General features: G+C 31.9%; 1 protein-coding gene across 1 annotated transcript; it reads right to left on the reverse strand.

Moving 5' to 3' along the window:
* Positions 1–4840: 4840 nt before the first annotated feature.
* LOC106762463 (polyadenylate-binding protein-interacting protein 9) lies at positions 4841–11749 on the reverse strand. Its single transcript, XM_014646390.2, has 10 exons — positions 11096–11749; positions 10173–10283; positions 9841–9885; positions 7921–7993; positions 7701–7813; positions 7284–7343; positions 6985–7032; positions 6826–6894; positions 5478–5539; positions 4841–5386 (listed from the first exon to the last, which is right to left on the reverse strand). The coding sequence occupies exons 1-10, from the start codon at positions 11345–11347 to the stop codon at positions 5329–5331; spliced, it is 891 nt and encodes a 296-aa protein (XP_014501876.1). The 5' UTR covers positions 11348–11749; the 3' UTR covers positions 4841–5328.
* Between the last annotated feature and the right edge of the window lie 10695 nt (positions 11750–22444).

Here is a 22444-nt window from a genome sequence, read left to right on the forward strand (position 1 = left end):
TAAGTAGTTTTATGAATTTTGATGAATATTCATGAAGACTGAAATAATAGGGAAAATTTATCTGTAAAAGACTTTTGTCACTTAAAGTCAGAAATATAATTTAGATTTATATGAGTGTGAGTGAATATGAGAGAGTGTGTCATTCTCTAGAATGATACATTATTGATGTATAATATAAAAGGATATTATGATATAAATATATTAAAAAAATCCATCTCAGTGTTTTTAAGTGAATATTTTACTATTTGATAAGAATAACTAATCTCGACCTATGCTATAAAGGAAGCGAAAGTTTCAAATTAGAAGACTACTACGATGTTGCTATTAATTTATTTAAAAATCCTACATTGCACTCACGCACGAAGCATATTGAAGTCAAACATCACTTCATATGTAATCATGTTAACAAGGGTATTATGGATTTACAATATGTAAACATAGAAGATTAGCTAGGTGACATCACTAAACCATTAGTTGAAGATAGACTTTATCGTCTAATAACCCTTGTTGGTATGAGAACTGTTGATTGAATGTGACTCAACTTATTTAGTGCATTCATATAGCGTCTAAAGACAAATGTCAAAGACTCGTCGTCTAAGTGACGTCATTTATAACATCTTCTAAGACAAATCATCTACAAGACAACTACATACATGCTTAAGTTGTGTCTAATATTGTCTGAGCCCATCTCTAGCAATATTCTAGGATTCCCAAAAATCTGTAAATGACAGATCACAAAAATTCAAAATTTGAGCCTTTACCATAAATCACTTTATCACCTGTTGCGTGTTAATCAAACCATTAAATCTTGTTCCTCCTCGAGAAGACAAATCTTCTGACTTTGTCACCTTTTCAACACATATCTGGTGCACTAGTGCTTCTTTCAAAAATATCTCAGTATTCGATAAATACAAAATTTTTTCTCAAATCCTAGTCGTACAAAGTGCATTTAATGGAAAAGACAAATCACAATAGACTATAACTAACATTCCCACTCTATTTAAATCAACTCCATTCCTTTCATTTCCAACTCATCCACTCCTTTGCAAAACCTAATCTACTGCACTTTCTCTCACTCTCGTTTCCATTGTCTCAAATGCTCTTTGTAATATTCATTGAGTTCTCATACTCTCAATCATCCAAACCAATGAAACCACCACCCAAACCTCCAAATCATCGTCATCATCATCATCTTATCCTATCATTGAACCAAGATGGATATAATAATCAAACACTTTTTTCTTTCTGCATATTGAAAACTTACTTGCTTTATGCAAGTAGTTCTCCCACCTAACCTACACCTTTCAAAATCATCGGACCTTACCTTACCCTATCACCATTTTTCTTCCCACTTCCTTGACCTCTTCTCTCTTCTTTTTTAGCATCTTTCACTTACACCATCTCTGTCGCGGTGATATTCTCTCTCATTCTCCTTTCATCCCTTTTCATGTTTATCAAATAAGGGGGAGATACACTACACAATAGGATAGAATAGGATATCATAGAATTAGGATGAGTCTCTAGATTGTTAGAAGTTCATGCATAACATTCTACACATTCTTGTTAATGCAACATGTTTATGTTTATGTGTTTAAATAATATCAGTCTTTTACATATGTTGTGCTCTGATTATTTATCATGCTTTGATTATTTGTTACCATTGTCTTGAAAACTAACTCACATCCATATAAGATAAACCAATAATAAAAAATTATTTATCATGCACTAATAATATCGTTCGGTCTCTAACATATCTCACTGTTAGAGACCGTTCGGCTTGTTCTTGTTCGGTTGTTTTTCTTTCTAATGTGTTGTAGTTTCTGCATTTTGATCTAGTTAGCAAGTTGGTGTAATATCATTCGGTTCCTAACACACTTCGTTGTTAGGATCGTTCGGCTTCACTGTTATGTACCGTTCGGTTTCCAACTCTTCGTCCCTACCTTTCTTTCCCTCCCTCATTCTAGCTTCAGTGTTTTGTACCGTTCGGTTCCTAACACACTTCACTATTAGGACCGTTTGGTTTCACTTTAGGATCGTTCGACCTTAATGCTTTCCACGTTTACTTCAATGCTTTCAATTCTGCTTAGTTGTGTTAAATTCATTTCAATGTTAGCTTAAGTGTGCTTTGTTGGTCATTAGCGAAATTGCATTATTTCCTTGAGATTTTTTAGCTAGAAGTGTGTAATTTGATTCTCTAATTTGGCATTCTATTAAATCTTATTGTGTTCTTGCAATGGGTATACGCATAGTTTCCCAATTGGTGATTGAATCTTCGCTTAGTTGATAAATCAGTATGGAACATAATGGATGGTATAGGTGTGTTGCATTCGCTTAGTTCACAGTTATGATAACATGGTTAATCTTCGCTTAATTGGTTAATTCATGTTCGATTAGAGGTTAAAGTAGTTTATTGATGAGATTTCTACATTTTAATTTTCATTTTGCTGCTCTGATTATGCTCAATATTCAATCTGTTTTGTGCTTGTGATTCGGTATACGCTTAGTTGCCTAATTGGTGTTTAATCTTCGCTTAGTTTGCAATTTTGAAAACCGGATTAGTCTTCGCTTAGTTGGGTAATTCGTGTTGGATTTGGGTTAAATGAGTGTGTAATTGTTGTTAATCTATGATTGGAAGCATGTAATTGAGTTAGTGACCAACCATTTTAAGTCTGCGTTTACATTCCTGTTAAATTTGGTTCATTTCCATTCACAAATACACCTTCAAAATCACCCCTCCACCTAGTGTTTGACTTATCTACTCAACCACATTTGGTCCTTGAGAGACAATCTAAGAGTCACTTTCTAGTATTATACTGCACTTAATTGAGCATTAAATTTGATTCAGGTATGGCCTCGATCAGTGCAAGCAATGTGGGACTTTATATTGTTTGCACTTTAAAGAAAGAAGAATAAATAAGTCTCTTATCCTTTTAGTTGCTTGTATTGCAAGATATCTCATGTATAGTTTTAGTTTTGATCTTTAGGCTAGATAGGTAGCTTATATACATTTAGGTTGATGTAGAATTAAGAGATATGGAAAACATTCTATACATTTAGGTTGATCTTTGTTGATCCAGTCAAAGGACCCACGATTTTTGAGAATCTCACAACAAACCTCCGATAATAACCTGTCAAACCTTCGGTTACTGATGTAGGACGCTCCCACTTCAACACCACCTGAACCTTGACTGGATCAACATTAATTTCTTGGGCAAAAATCACATGACCAAGAAACTGCACTTCATCTAACCAGAACTCACACTTCGATAGTTTTCCAAATAACTAATGCTCCCTTAGAATCTCCAATGTCATCCTTAGATGTTCAGCATGCTCCCCTCGACTCTTCGAGTAGATTAGAATATCGTAGGTAAATACAACGACAAGCTTATCCAAACAAGAACGAAAAATGTAATTCATGTAATCCATGAATATAGATGGAGCATTCATCACCCCAAAAGGTATCACAACATACTCATAGTGCTCGTAACGTGAACGAAACGTTGTCTTTTGTACATCATCAAGCTTGACAAGAATCTGATTATATTCCGACCTCAATTCTATCTTCGAAAACACACTTGTGCCCTTCAACTAATCTAGCAGATCATCGATCCTCAACACGTACTTGTTCTTGATCGTAACCTTGCTCAGTTGCCAATAGTCTACGCACAACCTCAAACTTTCATCTTTCTTCTTCACCAACAGCACAGGAGCACCCCACAACAAAACACTTGGCCTGATGAACTTTTCCTCAATCAACTCTTTAATATGCTTTTTCAACTCCATCAACTCTGTAGGAGCCATACAATACGGAGCTACTGATACTAGTCCCATTCCAAGTACCAGATTTATAGTGAAGTCCACCTCTCGACTTGGTGGTTACTTGAGTACTTCTTTTGAAAACACATGTGAATTCTTCTACTACATGTATACCATCGTGAATATTTTTCTTCTGCTCTTTCGCCATCAATACAAAGCAGACAACTCTCCTCATAAGGTCTTGCAACACTTCTCCCGTTTACAAAAATTAAACTTTAATTTTTATATTTTAAAGCTTTCGCTTTTAGCTTTCAAAATTATTTATTAAAGTTTTAATAAATGTGTTATTGTTAAACTATAAAGAAGATAATATCTTTTTTTAAAACAAAAGGATATTAGAGTATCATTTTCCTAATCTAAGGTTTGTTAACAACATTTACCCTGGGATGTTTTCCATATCTAATTTTTTATTTAATGCAGCTCATTTATCAATTAGCATTGGACATTCCTAAAAGGTGTTTAGATAATAGAATCAATTCCAGGTTTAGTGGGAATCCAAGATGGAGGAACCTGCCGAAAGGAACCACACAACAGTATAGAAATCACACAAGGATTGATGCTTTGCATCTTTCATCAAAAAAATGAAGAGAAAAAAGTGTTATATTCAGATGTTCATCATACATGTTCTGTAGGGGACCAGTGTTTTCACTGGTCCAGCCAAATCTGCATATGTGCCTAAATTCTCAAAACTAAGTGGAGATGCTGCCTAATCACAAGTATTGAGGTAAGGACACCCAAATAAAGAACATTAAGCAATGATAAATTCCAAATTGTTTCAGAATAAAGACCAACAATATCGACCACGTGAGAACCTTGGATCCACTTTCTGAATAAAATGAAGTCAATCAAATAACTTTCAATTTAAATGTCATTGATTCAGAATCATTTTAACTTAAACTGATATCAAACCAAATATGTAGTATGATAGGCGGCAGGCACCACAATCATGCTGTGTAAGAATTCAATTACTGTACACAACTAGTATAAATGTTTCTTCTTTTTTTTTTACAATATTGTAACCAACTAAGACGAAAATTTGTCAATTTTTATAATAATTACCTTAAATGTCTGATGATTGACAGTGTAAAAGTATTTGCATCAAAACCCATTTCCAATTCGAGGGAACTCAAAATCAGATATCCTCACTCGATTGAATGGTTTGCTCAATTCAGATGCTGCTAAAAAATACTGAACTGTAAGAATTACGCATGTAATTCTGTAAAAGATTAAATCAAGTTATGAAGTACGATTAACACTCGCTCCAAGTAACAAGAAACTGAACCATTTCAATGTAGATACGGTAAAATGTTTCAAGATCAAGACTGGATGCTAGGAAAGTTTAACTAGTGCATGGTAGTTATATGCCCTGACAAAAAAAAAGGAACTGCTGTTGAAAGAAAAAGATGGAAATACTGAAACAAAGGGAAGTTTCACCACCCTTTCCACACAAGTCTCAACTGGAAAGTTGACCACATATCCTCTTTCTCTCTAGTCTTAGACCATGGTGATCAGTTAATGGGATGCCGGACGAGTGACCCTTGGCCTCACAGGAGTCTTTGAAGGACTTACCCTACAGAACAAGGAAAAAAATCAATATGGCTTAAATCGTTATAGATGAAACTTGCATAACAGAAACTATGCATCGGGAAAGGAAAAAAAACCTTATAGGCTGAGTTCCCAAGAGCATCCCACTACAGTTTAGTGCAACAATGGCACTTTCAGCCTGCTCAGTAAGAAAAAAGTGCCAGTCAACAAAATCTTCCGCTTGTGCAAGATAACAATTCATTACAATGAAAGAACAACACTAAAGAAATCGTTAAATCTTTCTAGAGTTTATGTAAATGTTCTTGTGACAAGTTTTACAAAACCCAAGAGAAAATTTTGATGATTCCATAGCTCACCAATATCTTCATCCATTTAAGAAAATAGAAATTTTAATTCATGCATCCTGGTACTAAGGAAAATCATTATGATCTGTAAATAGCTCTTGTGGGTTAACAATTATGCTTCTAGAAGATAAAGAACAGATCAAGAGATCAATGAAATCTAACTCATCCATAACCCATTTTAGGTATCTAGAACAATGCACAATAAATTGCTAGATAAAAGCTTAATTCTTAGCAATAGCTGATTGTTTTAAAAGAGACAAACTCCTTTAAGCTTAATTCATAAACAGAACAATGAAAGTTCAGTAGAATCATGACCATAATGCTGGCTGAATATAAACTACCCCTTTACCTGTGAAGGGGGCAGTAAGTGGAAGAATCTCAAGTCAGGGACTACGTGAATGTCAATACATAAAATAATAATACATGTATTTTTTGTGAGAACTTTAACACAAATACTGGTTCGTATAACAGCAAAAAATGCCTTATCACACTAGATATGGTTGGCTACATGGATATAAACTACCCGTTTAGCGGTGTAGGGGAAAGTGAGTGCATGGTTGTAAAATAAGGGACTCAGTAAATGTCAATATATAATATATTAATTCAGATATACTTTTGAGAGAAATTTAATACAAAAACTAGTGCGTATAACAATATAATAACAACAAAGGTCTTCTCTCACAAGGAAAGTCAGTTACATGGATATTATCACAGTAGTTAAATTTTAACATCTTTGAGCTCAACTAGACCAATTCTCAACTATATATTCTTCACCATGAAATCTCTCTTAACAGAATCCTTCAAATTCTGGTGCATGGCATGAAAGAATAGTGGAAGACAACGGAGCTCAAAATGAAATAGAGAATATTATGAAACAAAAGCTACTGAATCGTTACAGTTGACATGAATAACAGATCAATTAGAAGCATATAGAAGAATATTATGAAACAAAAGCTACTAAATCGTTACAGTTGACATGAATAACAGATCAATTAGAAGCATACATAATCCTAAAATAGTCAACATTGGTTAAATTAGTTTAGTTGTTTGTGATGCAATTGTTGCTATCATAAACTATGAAAGTGTAGCAGGCACTGAATGTGGCATAGTCTAGACTTACCATTGCAAATTCCACAAAAGCAATTCGAGTTGAATGCACATGGTCCCCCAAAAGCCTCAGGCGCGTAACCTGTAAAATAGAATGACAAAGTCAATCAACTCTTCTAACATAAATAAGTTCCAACATATATAGCATGAACCAATTATGTTTTGGTCTAACCTCACCACAAGCTGATTCAAAAAAATTCTTCACTTCAGCTTGTGAAACCTGCACTCATTTGAGAAAAATAAATAATGCATAAATAGTTTTAACTCCAATATCCATGTATACATATCATAGATGGGCATATCTTATAATTATCCTGATAAACTTATTAAAAGCAGCTAATAAGGTCAAGAAGTGTGTTATGATTACCACTCTGAATCTTTCTAACCAACTGATGGTGAATTGTTCCTAAATTAAAATAGTTTTACTTTTAAGCAAAAACATCTGTATTTCCCCAAAATGTAACAAGATACCTTCTTATCAATATTTGTACAATAGACAGTTCGGGCACACATTTCGCGTTCATCGTCTGACTGCATGTTCCAGAAGAAAGAGAAATTTAATAGACCAAAGATTTTGAACCATCACTTACATCTCAATGTAGCACAAGCACAACAAAACCATAAAACAATTATCAATAAATACAATCAGTTTCAAATTTAAAGAAAGCTTTCACTGAAAAGAGAAAAATAAAATATACAAGGGGGACAAGGAGATAAGAGAACTCATGAAATGTGCAAATCAATTTATTTCAATAATGCAGAAATGAGGTGTTCTAACTATGTCTAAATCAGCTTTCTTATCACAACAAAAGGGCAAAACTACATCTAAACAAGAATTTTCAAGTCCAACTATGTCCATGAATATAAAGCATCAGAGAGTTTCTGTACCCTAGGGAGGAATGTAGGATTCACAGGAAGAATGGCAGTTTTTGAAGGAAGAACCCTCACTGGATAGTATCCAAGTACAGTACCACCAAGGTTTAAAGCTGTTCTAGCACCATCTGTAGACACAAATTCCATGCAAATGCTTGATATGGTTGAAAATACAAGTCTTTTTATTTTCCATATGGAGAATTTAAAGAACTAAGATTTACAGTAGAAGACTTACACTCATCTGCAAACTCAACAAAGGCAAAACGAAGAACTGAGTGTGGGTCACCGCAAATTCGGCAATCAATTACCTTCAATACAAATCATTCAATAAAACATCTTGATTGCATAAGTAGGGTAATAGTTATAACAAAAGATGTATCTTTTAAATTTAAATCCTAGATATTCAGCAAAAGAGATATTACTGTGCTACAACACAATGTATATCAGATAGAGAAGTCAGGAAGCACAATCAAATTTCTAAAAAACTCTGTTCTGTGACTACTACTGGTAGTGAAGATGTTGATGTCAAACAAAGAAGGGCCATCTAAAATTAAAAATTAGCGTGCTATATGCCAGTCAATATACAAGAAAGATGGAACCCATTTCAGGGGAAACAATGGTTAAATAATTACAACAGCAACCAAGGGTGGGGTCAAACATAATCTATCCTGGTTAGCATCATCGAATGGCCAACCTCAAATAAACAATGATGCCATAGCGCATGGCAGGATGGAAGCTATGCTGAAGACAATGGGAAATAATTGTAAATTATACACCCATAAATGCTCAAAAAATGTTTAAAGGCATGTCATCCTAGCAATTTAATTATCAAAACTCCAAGCCTAGAAGCAATGATCATTTAAGTCATGATTACAGAGTCATTAACAATGGAAAGAGACTAATTTTGAGACTGAGGTACGCTGTTGGTCTCAAGAAACAGAACAGAACATCAGCAGAAAATTGGTCTCAAGAAGCTGCAGCAAAAAACAAAGCCTTGACCATGAGCATGAACCATGCCTGGGTCAAGAAGGAAAAAAACTCAGCAGAGGTTAAACAGGTTCCAGAAAACATACTAGGACAGCTGAAAATTGTTTTGGCCTACTAGAGAAGGAGAGGATTTCCCAGAAAATGCATCAATTTCAAGAGATGGATAGTGGAAAGGAACAGACCAGCAAAATATAATGGGTCACACTTCAAAGGAGGGAGACATGGATAAGTACTCTGCCATGGATCAACAAAACCATCAGGCTCCATCAACGACCAATTTTTTCACCGCCCCACCTCTACCTAATTTAATAACACTGTAATCTGTGGGCCGGAAGTCTTTATTTGACACTATGAACACAAACTCAAAAGGAATCATGGTCAGACTTAGAAGGTCAATGAAAGTGATAAAAATTAAGATTCCTTCAGATAAACAGATTAACTTCCTTTTTGTTAAGGATTTGCATTTTTCAACGAGTGTGTATGTGTAACATTAACAAAAGATTATTTCTCCAAAAAGAAAAATATTTCTAGATAATAATTTGCCTGATGAAATATGTCCAAAACAAGCCAGCGGCATTTTTTTTAAAAGGTAAAAACTTCATACCAGTTCTGTGGTCTTTTATATCAGGTCCAAACTAATTTAATTTGTTTAAATGGAAAAAATATAGCAATAACAGCAACCAAAGCATCAAAACCAACATAATCGTACTCAAGAATGAGTGTAACCGTAAATTGAAACAAAAGGGAAAGAAGTGCTTTGACAAGATGAGTGAAAAAATGACAGCTAAAATGATGTATAAAATGGAGTGAAGAGTTTATTCAAGTAACAGGTATGATCCATGTCGCATTAAGAGGTGAAGTGGAGCCAACTGGGTGAAAAGTAGACAGCTAAAATTTCAGAAAAGAAAGTAGCCGAACAGGGTCGTGTTGGTCATGCTCAGCATATTGGACAATAGTAGGGAAGAGAAATTCCAGCAGCAACCTAGGCAAAGAGTTTACTATAAATGAATGTAAAGCTATGTGATAATCATAGAAAAGATATTGGGGACAAATGACAATCACAACACAGAACTTCAAAGAAAGTTAAAATACTGCAAAGTAATATTTTCATCTAATTGTAAACTAAAAAGAAAGACTAATCAAGCTATGAACAAGGCTCATAACTTACTTGTCCACAACTGCTGAATAATGCTGCAAGCCTCTCCTCAGTAACCTAGACCAAGACAAAAGATTCTTAAAATAATTCTCTTTACCATGATTGGAACAGTAGACTAAACAAACTAGAACAACAAAAACCCTATGCCACTAGGTGATCAGCTAAATGGATTATAATTAACACGATGCCGTTTCACTTGGTTAAAGGACACACATCAATGAGTTCTGATACCAAATAAAGGAGGAGGTTTGTGATAGACCTTTGCTAGCCAAAGTAAAACTCGTTGATATATGGAAACACTAAACAAACAAAATCAAGACTCATGCCATTCTCAATTCACTTACATGCTGATCAATATCAGAAACATAAACTGTTCTTCTAATGCTATCTTCTCTTTGAGCCTTTAGTGATCTTCCACTCACTCTCCTTCTTCCTTGGTTAAAACTATTTCTTCTCTGCAAGACAACGAAAGGGTTAAATTTTCAGTAAACACAATTGTCAGCAAGATTACTTTGGTAAAAAAAAAAACTGTAATGTTCACATCAAAATATGTTATAGGACAATCATAATGTGAACCACGTCATAATCTATTTGGAGTTAACCATACAACAAGACAGATAACAGACAGGGCAAAAGTTGTAAGTAGCAACACATCTGAAAGACAACCTAATTATCATGTAAATTGAAGAATAAAAACACAAATTTTCCCGTAGAAACAAAATAAGCTCGAAAGGCTGTGTTGTGACCACTGATACTACAGAAAGTTGCGGGAAAATGAAGTCAGAATTGTAGTTGTCAACCATAACATAAAATCAACACTATGACTATCACAAAATATGCTAATATATACAGAAAAAACACATTTTTCATTTGCATAGAACACATGTAACTATAATCAAATAGTTGAGACTCAATTGTATTAATCCCAGTTAAGAATTTATAGCAGCAATAAAATTGTCACTTTGCTAAATACTTGGATTCTCAGTTTGCAATCAGTATTGACATTCTGCCATAGCGCCCTTTTTTTCTAGGTGGTGCAGTTGGAACATTCCATCATGGTTTCTTTAATTTTTGTTTTCTGGGTCATCACCTAGTGCTAGTAGGTTCTCTTTGCCGTCATTTCCTAAATTGATGAAAATTCTGTCTTTACCGGGCATGAAAGTTTTAACAATGTAACAAATTCTCATATAAACAAAATTCATGGCATAATCATGCAAAAACCAAGGCTGAAACTAGAAATGAGAGATCAAAGGCAGAACAATCCTACCCTTCGATTGTTTGCAAAATTCTCATTAGCAGAAGGCTTAGAGTTGACCATAAAGTGTGTTGGTGAGAGCTGATTAAAGCCCTGAAGACGGTGATCATGATTGGGAGAATATGATGAAGGAAAAAACTCCTTCGCCAAAGGATTCAACTTTGTGAACATGTCAACCAGCTTCTGGACACTGAATTCAGATTCAGCCTTAGGTTTTGAATCCATTTTGTTGGCATCAACGGGAATCTCAGCAACCGCAGCCATGGAAATCAAAGTCACCAACCCCACCAAACCCTTCAGCAATTTGCAACACTACACTCCTAAAGATGGTATTTTTAGACCGGAAATGGAAGAGAAACACAAGGAATCGATGAGATTCCCTACCTCTTCATACAGCCAGGAAGGAAAGAAAAAAAGAAAAGAAAAAAAATGCAGAATTTGCAGAAGCAAAAATATGATCAGTTATTTTTTAGAGTACTATTTAAGAAATTTGGGAATGAACAAAAACTCATTTAATCAATACTCGAAAATTGCTTAAAAAACAATGAAGAAATAATATAAACAAGGAGAATTAGGGTTTAGAAACGAATCATCACACAGCAAAGGAGAGAGAGAGAGAGTAGAAGTGGTGTGTGGAATAGCACAGGCTTTGGCTTTAGCTACCACTGTCTTGACCTTTCCTTGTGTTGTGTGGGTTTTTTATTTTTTCTTTTTCTTTCTAATTTTTAAAATTCAAAAGTTTGAGTTTAGCTATTAAAATTAATATTAGTACATTAATAGTATAACTTTTTTTCTTATAGTAATTGTTTGTTATAGATGGTAATATTCTTAAATGTTTTAATGATCATTGCAAAAAAAAAGTATAGTTTTAGATTAATCCCTAAGGTGTTATCAATAAAAAAATACTAATCAAATATTAAAATTAAATTATTAACATATTGTATATATAAACATATATATATATATATATATATATATATATATATATATATGTATGTATATATATTATCCATTATATTATTTTTATAAGTAAAATTTTATTTTATTATCTAAAAATAATAATTAAATATATTTATAGTCCTTTAATTTTTAATAAAAGTGAAAATTAGTTATTCTTCAAAATTTTAGATTAATTTATTTTTTATTTTTTTTTTAAATAATGTATGTTTAATTAGTTTAACTAAGTTTTATTAAGTTTAAAAATGTTAGATAAACTTAAGATTAAATTTATATATTTTTAAAATTAAGAGATTAAATTAAATTTAAGTTTTGTTGAGAAACTATTTTTAATTTTTACTAAAAATTAAAAGAAAAAAATATATAACTATGAATTTTTTAAGTATATAATTGCATTAAAGATAGGTGATTTTAGTAAGAGAAATATTCTATTCTTAAAAAAATATTTATATTTGAAAAAAATATATTTAATTAGATTTTTAATTGGTTAACAATGTAAATAAGTTTTTTTTAAGCTAATTCAACTATTTGTAAATTAATAATAATTTACTTTTTATTTTATGCAGTTTTTTGTCATTATATAAAATGTCAAACTAACCAAACTGAGCACTTATAAGTTAAAAGTATTATTCTCCTTAAATTTGTTTTACAAACTCAAACGTAGAACTTTCTCTTCAACAAATTGAGTTTGATTCCACTCAAATAATTTCATAGTAAAATTTTATAAAAATTATTGTACTAAATAAAAAATATATGTCTTAACATTTTTATTAATTCATTTTATAAAAATTATTCTAATAAATAAAAACTATATGTCTGGAAATCTAAAATATAAAACAAAAAATATCATGATTCTAATAATAATAATAATCAGCACAGATTTTTTAAAATTCATATTACTATTTATTTGTTATTTCATATAATTTTCAACAAAAATTAAGGACAGAGAGAAAAAAAAGTAAAAATAGTTATATTAAAATATACTGTATGAAATAATATGCATATATAATTTTACTTTTTATAGAATTATTATATCAAAATCTTTAGGAAATGTGTGTGGGGAAAGAAATAATATTACTACTATATATTTTAATCCATTAATTAAAAAAGAGTTCAAGTGTATCTAATTTCTAATATTTTTCCTTATTTTACTAATGATTGGATATATTATTCCTAATAACACTATTACCTACCTAAGATTCTCAAATTCATTTTATCCTTCTTTTATATATATATATATATATATATATATATATATATATATATATATATATATATATATATATATATAAAAGTTTAGCATCCCTACTTTTTGGTGTGTATGGTATGCAGAACAAAAATGGGTCATGTGGGGGTAAGGATTTATACACTTTTAAGTATAGTTCTAAGTGCACGTGTTTATTTTGTCAACGTCACTGTATTAAATTTAAAATAAAATAAATTATGTGTCTTCTGGGTTTGCTCACAAGGTCAATTATTTCTTTTAAGATAGCAATATTTTTTAAAGAAAATAATTACATACCAATCATGAAGAATTTGTCTTTCCCAGGTTATTTTTTTAAAGATTTTTATAAATATGAATTCTATCTAACTTTTATCCTTTTAAAATTAATTACAAAATTCTTTAATTTTCTCAGCACTTATTTTCACAAGTCTAACATACATATATCAAATAGAGCTTTGTGATTTTAAATTGAATTTATCACGTTTATTTATTGTATTTTAAAACAAAAAGACAATATATACAATATCGTATGTTCAAAAAAATTCAAATTTAATTAACAAATAATATTTAGAAATATATTTTTCATCATAATCGAAGTGAGAGGTAAATTATAGTTGTTTCTTTTTCTTTAATATAAGTTTACTGGTTCAATTATATTTTATTTTCCATACAATAATAAAAATTAAAATTTTAATATAAAAAATTTGATTTCATTGATTTTTTTTACTTCTATTAATAGTTGAGGTAGTTGAATATATATTTCCTCTTCAATAATTATCACATTTGTTTATTAAAGGAAAAATTAACATAAATATATAATTAATGTTGAAGATAACTTTAAATTTAAGGAAATATTAGTATTAATATATCATGTAAGTTTAAAATTTTTAGTGATTATTTCAAAGTTAATTAAATACTAATGTTAATTGCTTTAATACAACAATTATCAAAGATAAAATATGCATTTAATTACCTTAATCATTAATGAAATTTAAATAAAATTAACAAAAATAAAATATTTGTAATAAAATTATAATTTCTTTTATTGTACTAAAACAAAAATGTATCAATATTTGTTTCACCAAAGTGACTATTTATCTAATATGTTTAAAGGGTAACAAACGTATTAATTCGTAAGGGAGTTAGAAGTAATAAATAAGAGCACTTAAAAGTTATCAATCATAAGTCCACTTCTAACCTAAAGTATAATTAAAAATTATTTGTATATTTGAAATTAAAAGTATTATGTACTATTGAGGTCATGAGTATTTATGTGTTGAAACGAGGGGTAGTATGTATTTTCTTAAACCAATTTTGGGAGGAAACTTCACAACCAGAGCTATGGAAACTATCATTGAAATCATTGAAGTCATATTCTGAGAGTTTATAAAAACATGATTTTATCTCTTTTTAAAGAGAGTTTTTTTGGAGAACTTTTGAGAGACCCTTTTAGAGAGATTTAGAGAGAGACTTTAGAGTCTTTTCACACATTTTTTCTGTATTTTAAAGAACATTATTAGCATATTAGGAGATGGAGTTTCTTCCATGCATTAACTTTTTTCCATCCATTATAAGGAACTAAATCTTTTAGGTGTTGAAGTGAGATGTAAACCACTTTGAACTCTCTTGTATTTTGTACTATTTTATTTATGAATGCTTGATTTTGATTATAAGTTTATGAATTGATTTATTTTTTTCTTGGATGAAGTGATTACTCATCTTATTTCACTGGCATGAGATTGAGTGAAAACTAGTTTCAAGTTATGCTCCAATCAATTCTCCTATATGTGGATCTAAGGTTGTTGAAATATAGGGGAACATTAGGAGAGGGAGGGGGATGGGGGGAGGGGGGGTCAATAATGTTTCAAATACTTTTCACAAAAATAACGTTTAATAACTATTGTAAGTGTTAGACAAACTGCAGTAGTTGTTAGACATTGTGGTTTTAAGTAAGCGTTTAGGAAAATTTTTTGAATAGGAAAAACAATAACACAAGTATTTTTATATTGGTTCACTTAAGTTATACTACGTCCAATTCTCCTTTAAGACCTCTTAAGGGGTTCCATTAATCTTATAAAAGACAAACAAGTATAAACCACTCTTGGTATACAAGTATTATCAATCATTTATGGTTCCCCTAGTTAACCTGGCTAGTCCGAGTTTAACCACTCTTGGTATCAACTCTAGACAACCTATCTAACATGTTTAACTCAACTGAGTTAAATAGTACAAATATTTTAATTCACTTCTAAATTTACAAACACAAGCAGTGTTTCATTACAAGTACAAATTAAGATAACTCTCAAATAGAAGATAAATAATAATTCAATGAAATCTGGTAACTTGAAAGATTTTCTCTTGTTCTAAGAACAAACTCAGACGATGTAAGCTTTCAAAGAGATTAATAGCATAACAATTCAACAATAGAAAAAGTTATTCCTTTCTCTTCAACCAGTCCTCCTTATATAGCTTTCTTTAAAAGATGGTCGTTACTCAGAAAGAGTTGACCTTCTTGAGAGTAGATGGCTTCATGTACGAAGATTTGTACTTTTCGACATCTTGGGAAGAGTAGGATTATTTTAATAGTGAGAGCTTGTATGACTATGGCAAGACACAGAACTTTAGGGAAACATTCCAAGAATGTCTTCCTATTTCACAACGTCCTTTTATTCCATGAGCAGTGTTTTTGAGAAATCTTGGTATTGTCATTATCTGCATAAATAAAGAGAGAAAAAGCAAAGTAGATAGAGGTATAATACGTTCATATGCACTTAATGTTCTTTACGTTAAGAAAAAGATGAAGCATGATTCGTAATATGAGCGTTTAGCGTGAGTCTGTGCTTTTCAAGGTAGTGTCTTAATTGATAAATTATACAGTTTATTGCTTCTTTCTTTAGACGCGCTTTTGTCACATATTGTTTATCCATTTATTATTGACACGACATTGCTTATCTTGCTAGCGTTTAATAAGGATGTCCTCATATGTACTTTGCTTAGACGTTATACTTCACTAAACGATATTTCGTTAAGTGTTGTATGTTAAACCTTAAAACTCAAGTTGTTAGACAGTCTATTCTCTCTAGACGATCTTGTCTTAACAACTGCAAATGAATATAAAGTCCTAATCTTAATGTAGGTGATTCATTCAAACAGTCACTAAGGAATCATATAAAAGTTTGGTGATCCTAGGCTTTAGGTGCCAAGAATAAACCTAGAGTTACATTTAAAGAGAACTTCCACGACTTGGTTATTTCTAGTGTCATATTTAACATAGATATGGTATAAGAGAGGGACAAAGTGATGGAAACATATTTCGGGAATCCATTCAAAGGAGTATCAACCTAAGCTAAGCTAAGAAAAGGAAGTTGAAGAGGGACTTTTAAAAACTCTTTCTTGATTTTCTTTCTCTTAAGTCTTAGAAGGATTATCTTCTAATATGTTTATATGTTGTTTGTTAGGGTCCAATAAGGCTAGGAGATCATGGATTAACCAGCCAAGAACCCCTTTGATCAAAGGAAGCAAAGAGCAAAAAGAAGGCAAGTTTCTGTTTGACTTCTGGATTGGAAGCGAGCCTTCCAAACTGAAAAAGCAAAGGATTTTACCTTTCGGAATAGAGGGGCGCCCAGCCAAAACCCTCTAAAGCCCAGTCGCACGAGAAGCATGTTTCACATGTAGTTTTTCTGATCTGGATTGCAGCATGACTGGCATGACTCAAAGAGCTGGCACCTTTTAAATGAAATATTTTGAATTTGGAGGGAAATTGGGTTAGAAATATGGCTCATCTTTACCTATAAATAAGAGAGACATGCCTAAGTAATTCTTCACTTTGGAGTGTAATGAAATGCTGAAGAATTTATTCCAGTCTCCTATACTCTTTAGTTACCCACTGAATTTCAAATTCAATTACTCTCCTCTAGCTTCCTTCCTTAGTAGGAATGCCTTCTAAGTTGTGAGGCCTCATCCACATACCTCTCTTCACCTTAAACACATTAAACACTTCATTTACCTTCACTTTTTCACTGCATCCATGTCCATTGTTGTGCTACTCTGGTTTGGAGCTGCTCTTACGTGATTCTAGCTAGGAGTGGCTTCAATCAAGTGGTATCAGAGCTTAGGTCGTTCATGCACCAGGTGCTAAGTAATTTCTCCATTTTCTACTTTTTTGTGTTCTGTTCACTAATTTTGTTTCTGTTTCCAACCACTGCTTTGAGTTTTTTTTTTCATTCTATTTTATCATGTTCAATCATTGTTTTACTGTTTCCAGTGTGTGAGCATGTTTATCTTTCATTTTAAACGGTTAATCTTCTTTGCTTGAGTCATTTTCAGCCTTAAATTCAATTTCAAGTATGTCAAAGGTCATGTGCACATTTTGATGCAATTTTAATTATGTAGTATTATTGACAGGGGGAGCTAAGAAAAAGCTAAACCCAAAATCTTGTATGTTTTTTATGATGACAACAACAGAAATGTATCAATAGTTTCTTGCACAACAACTGAAATGTTATCTCTGTTTATATACGCTTGTTTGTGCTTGAACTACTTTGATTTGCATACTTACTATGGTCATACATGAGTCTATATTTGTGGTATGCATAATCTTAGTTTTGAATGGTGAAACACTTTGTACAATGCATATCAGTATGAAGTAATCAATTGCAGTGTTTGTGTAACCAATTAGATTCATCAGATATCACCAAATGCTTAACTGTAGCAAACTGCAAGTTTTTAACCGATTACATTATATGTACAATTGTTGTGTAGTGTGATACGTTTTCAAATGAAAAGTTTTCAAGTTTGCTTAAGTGTGATACTTAATCGATTGAACTATTTTCCTAATCAATTAAAACTCGTGCATACTGAAAATTGTTTTCATGATAAGTCTTAATTGTCAAAACGACCACATTTTAAATTGTTTTGACTTACATGTTGTACAATCGATTACATTAATTGCTTAATCTATTAAATCTGTTTTAATATAATTCTAGTATGGCAATGATAATTGCTTAATCGATTACATTAATTTTGTAATCGATTAAACTACGTCAGACTTGAGAAAATTATATATTGACGCATAGCTCTCTACATTAAAAAGTTTTGAGGAACATTATCTTTCAAATCTGATAAAATTTAGCTAAGATTTGATTTTGCAGAGCGTTCATTCTCTAAGAATCAAGAACATTTCAATTGGAAGATCAAGAGGATTCTTGAAGAAATTGGTGTGTACCTAAGGGTGTTGATTAAGCTGCACTAAGGTGTTTTAATAGAAGATCAATTTCGTTTACAATCATCTGTGATTGGTATTGCCCTGTTATCGCTGGCTAGGAAGAGAACTTTGGAGTTCTACTTTGAGAGGGGTATCTCAAAGGGGTTGCAAAAAGAGGATTGTTCTTTTTGTGTATTTGACTATAGTAGATTTGGAGTTTGAGAGAAGGATACATTGAGAGGGTGTCTTTGTATTGATTGCTGTAAAACTCAATTTTTATAGTACATTGGCTTTCAATCTCAAGTTGATTGAAAGGACACTGGATGTAGGCATTGAGGCTGAACCAGTATAAAAACTTGGTATTTGTATTTCTATCCCTTATCTCTTTCATTTCATTATATCCTTTATTTGCTTGCATTTCAAGAAAGGGTAAAAGATTCTCAAAGACTTCAAAGATTTTTAAAAGAACATATTTTTAATAAAGAACCAATTCATCCCCCTCTTGGTTGAAAAACAAGGCCTACCTATTTCTACAAGTATTAACCTGTTATGTTGTGTTTTTTGGATTCCTTGACTTTAGAGTGTTGGGAAAGCTTTAAATCAACCGATTAAGGCAATGCGAACATGTTCTGGCCTTGGTGATATAAGCTGAAGCACTAGAACTTAATTCTAGTTTTTAAATCTTCACAAAAATGTCAATTCTGGTTTAAATTGTGAACCTGTTTTCAGTTGGATTTCTTTGATTCTGGTGCTTTGTAAAACTTTGTTTGATGTTGTTGAAGGCTTCTAAAGGTGTAGCAAACCATAGCAAGCAATCAAATGCAATATGCATACCTTGGTTGCTCAAAACCATTAGCATTGTGTTGTTTCAGTTTTCATTTATGCTTTTCACCGTGCTTACATCTTTGAATTGTGTAACATGAGTTTGAATCATGCTAGGCTTCATTGGTCTAGCATATTTCAGTGTAATTAAACTTTCTTGAGTCAATTTCAGTGTTGTTCCAGTCTTTGATTCTGTTCAACTTGATCCTTGTAGTGTGAATGATGAAAAATCTGCATAAATTAAGATATTATAGGTCATTTTTCATGTTATTGTGATTCTAAGGTGTTTGGTAGTTTAAAAAAAAATCCTATTTGTTCCATTAAAGCTGTTAGAAAATTTTAAATTAGGTCAGATTCATCTGTGTGCAAAGTAGTATGCTTAAACCTTAATTTTGAGTGAATTTGAGAAGTAGAAAGGTGAATTTGTTATACAGTTTGGTTTTGAACCTAATTAGAGTTCAAACAAGTTTAAATTGATATGTTAAAGCTATTAAAAGTGTTACCAAAGTGTCAGAATCACTTGCGCACGAAATCATTTTCAAAATCACCAATTTTGAGTCATTTTCTTGGTGCATAGTTGACCATTAGGTGTTGTTTTTATTAATGTGCTTTGAAATTCAATTTGGCTTGCAGCAAAACCTAGTTTAGTGATTTAAAATAAAACTTAATGCTTAAAAGAAGAAAAGCAAAGTGTTAAAAAGGATTCTGAACTATGCAACCCTGTCAAAAACCAAAAATATCAAAACTAGTTTTCTTTGAGGCATTTCATCAAAAATCTTTGGCTTTTATTAAACAATTTCGAGTTAAAGTCAATTCAACCTGCATTTTGATTTCTTTGCTTTCTTAATTTGTTCTAGCACCTTTCTTAGGTTCATTTTGAGTGCCTAATGTTATTCAATACCTGTTTTCATTTGAATTCTCCATTCTTGGTTTCTAAGTTGTCAATTTCAAAAAATTGGTATGTTGAAATCTAGTGCGGTGTGCTAATTTAGTTTTGGTGTGTTTGAGTTGGATTCTTAAGGTACTGTGACATCTAAGTTGTGTGCTAATTCAATTTTCTTTGAGGCATTCATCAAACACCATTGGTTTTTATTAAACAATTTCAAGTTAAAGTCATTTCAACCTGCATTTTGATTTCTTTGCTTTCTTAATCTGTTCTAGCACCTTTCTTAGGTTCATTTTCAGTGCCTAATGTTATTCCATACCTGTTTTCATTTGAATTCTCCATTCTTGGTTTCTAAGTTGTCAATTTCAGAAAATTGGTATGCTGAAATCTAGTGCAATGTGCTAATTCAGTTTTGGTGTGTTTGAGTTGGATTTTTAAGGTATTGTGACACCTTTGGTTTTTATTAAACAATTTCGAGTTAAAGTCATTTCAACCTGCATTTTGATTTCTTTGCTTTCTTAATCTGTTATAGCACTTTTCTTAGGTTCATTTTGAGTGCCTAATGTTATTCCATACCCGTTTTCATTTGAATTCTCCATTCTTGGTTTCTAAGTTGTCAATTTCAGAAAATTGGTATGCTGAAATCTAGTGCAATGTGCTAATTCAGTTTTGGTGTGTTTGAGTTGGATTTTTAAGGTATTATGACATTTGTTTTGAGGCATCCAGAAGCATAAACCTCCTCCTACCCAGGTAGCATCTTAGGAAGTGGAGAGAAACCTGAATTTGGATCACAAATGTGTTGTGCAACAAGCAAAAAAGTGAAAATTGGCAACTTCTATAACCAAATTTTGAAACATAAGCCAAATAGCCAAGTGATGATGAGATTGAGTATCTATCATCCAAAAGAAATTTGCCAATGGAGATAAAACGCCTAAAACAGTACAAAAAGTGAGATTTTAGTGGATGAACCTAAAGCCAAATTTGCCTTCATCGAGAGAAAATCATGTTTAAGTTTCCAAGTGCTTAAAAATCCATTTTACCAAATCTAAATTGTGCCTTTTAATGAGACTTTTACAGTTTCTGATTGCCAAATCTAAATTTATCAATGTGGTTTTCTGGTGCTGCTATATTTTTTGACCAGTTTGGGTTCTTAATTGCTAGCTGATTCAATCACCAATTTTGGACCAATTGAATAATTGACTTACTCAATTTGGAGTATTAGTTTTTCTTGTTGTGATGTAACAATGTAGGTCTGTGAATTGAAAGTAGATTCATATGGTCCTTGATATAAAACATGTGCAGATCATCAAGCCTCCCAATGATTGCAACATACTAGTTATTCCAGAAGCTAACAACAGAAAATATGTTTTGCAATATCCAGTTCAAATCTACAAGGTTGAAAGAACAAAAATATAAAGATTAAAGGGATAAGGCAACCAAGGAAGAACCTGAAACAGATTCAAAGTAGTGCACACATGGAGCAACAAAGTAATATAACTTTCTTATTTGTATTTTGAATTTGTAATCTATTTCAGATTAAGTTTCTTTTTTTGTTGTTTTCCTTTTTCATTGTAAAAGGCCATTTAAGACCAAGTGTTTGGAATGGTCCTTGGTGCTCTCTCCACTCTGGCAGTTTTCTTTGCTTGCATTGATAGTAGACGGTGAGAGTGTCTTGTTAGTCAAAGCTATAAGCCTCACTTAAGATTTCCTTTGTTTTATTATTTCCACGCAAATAGGTTTGACTTAGGGTACAAGAGTTTAAGCTCTAGGCCTTAGTCACATTAGAAGTCCAAAAATTAGAAGTCTAGGTGTTTTAACTTTCATTTTTAGTTGTTTGAGTCCGTTTTTTAAATTCAATAGTGAATCTTATTTTGAAAATGGTAAAGTGAGTAGCCTTAGGCATTTTGGCTAGATAAGACTTAGTATTTAAGCGGCCTTTGGCTTACCTCTCTTACCTGGGAATTGTCTTTTGGTGAAATCTTAAACCCTTCTCCAAACTAAGAACTCACTTTTGAAATTAAAAGATGTCAAGTCATTGGTCATCTAGGATTTGTAATTTTGATAAGCCAATTACTTTTAAAGACATTAGGAGAAAACTTGAAAAAGCTAAAAGAAATTGTACATTTGAGGAGTTTGATAGGTGATCGTCGATGTCGCACTCGACTCAAATTAATATTATATATTAAATGTATTATACTAGGCAATAACTCCTAGGTCGTCTCTCAAGGGCCAATTTTGGTTCAGCCAAAGGATCAAACATGTAGTAGG

Source organism: Vigna radiata, chromosome 5, assembly GCF_000741045.1.
Source record: "Vigna radiata var. radiata cultivar VC1973A chromosome 5, Vradiata_ver6, whole genome shotgun sequence".
Classification (NCBI taxonomy): Eukaryota; Viridiplantae; Streptophyta; class Magnoliopsida; order Fabales; family Fabaceae; genus Vigna; species Vigna radiata.

What these genes read in the sequence shown, in the direction of transcription:
- LOC106762463 (XM_014646390.2), bottom strand. Translation starts at nt 11,347, where the DNA reads ATGGCTGCGGTTGCTGAGATTCCCGTTGATGCCAACAAAATGGATTCA. An exon ending in ATTTTGCAAACAATCGAAGG is followed by an intron (nt 10,284 to 11,095) that starts GTAGGATTGTTC and finishes GTTGTCTTGCAG; the next exon opens with AGAAGAAATAGTTTTAACCA. An exon ending in TGTTGAGTTTGCAGATGAGT is followed by an intron (nt 7,814 to 7,920) that starts GTAAGTCTTCTA and finishes TTGTGTCTACAG; the next exon opens with ATGGTGCTAGAACAGCTTTA.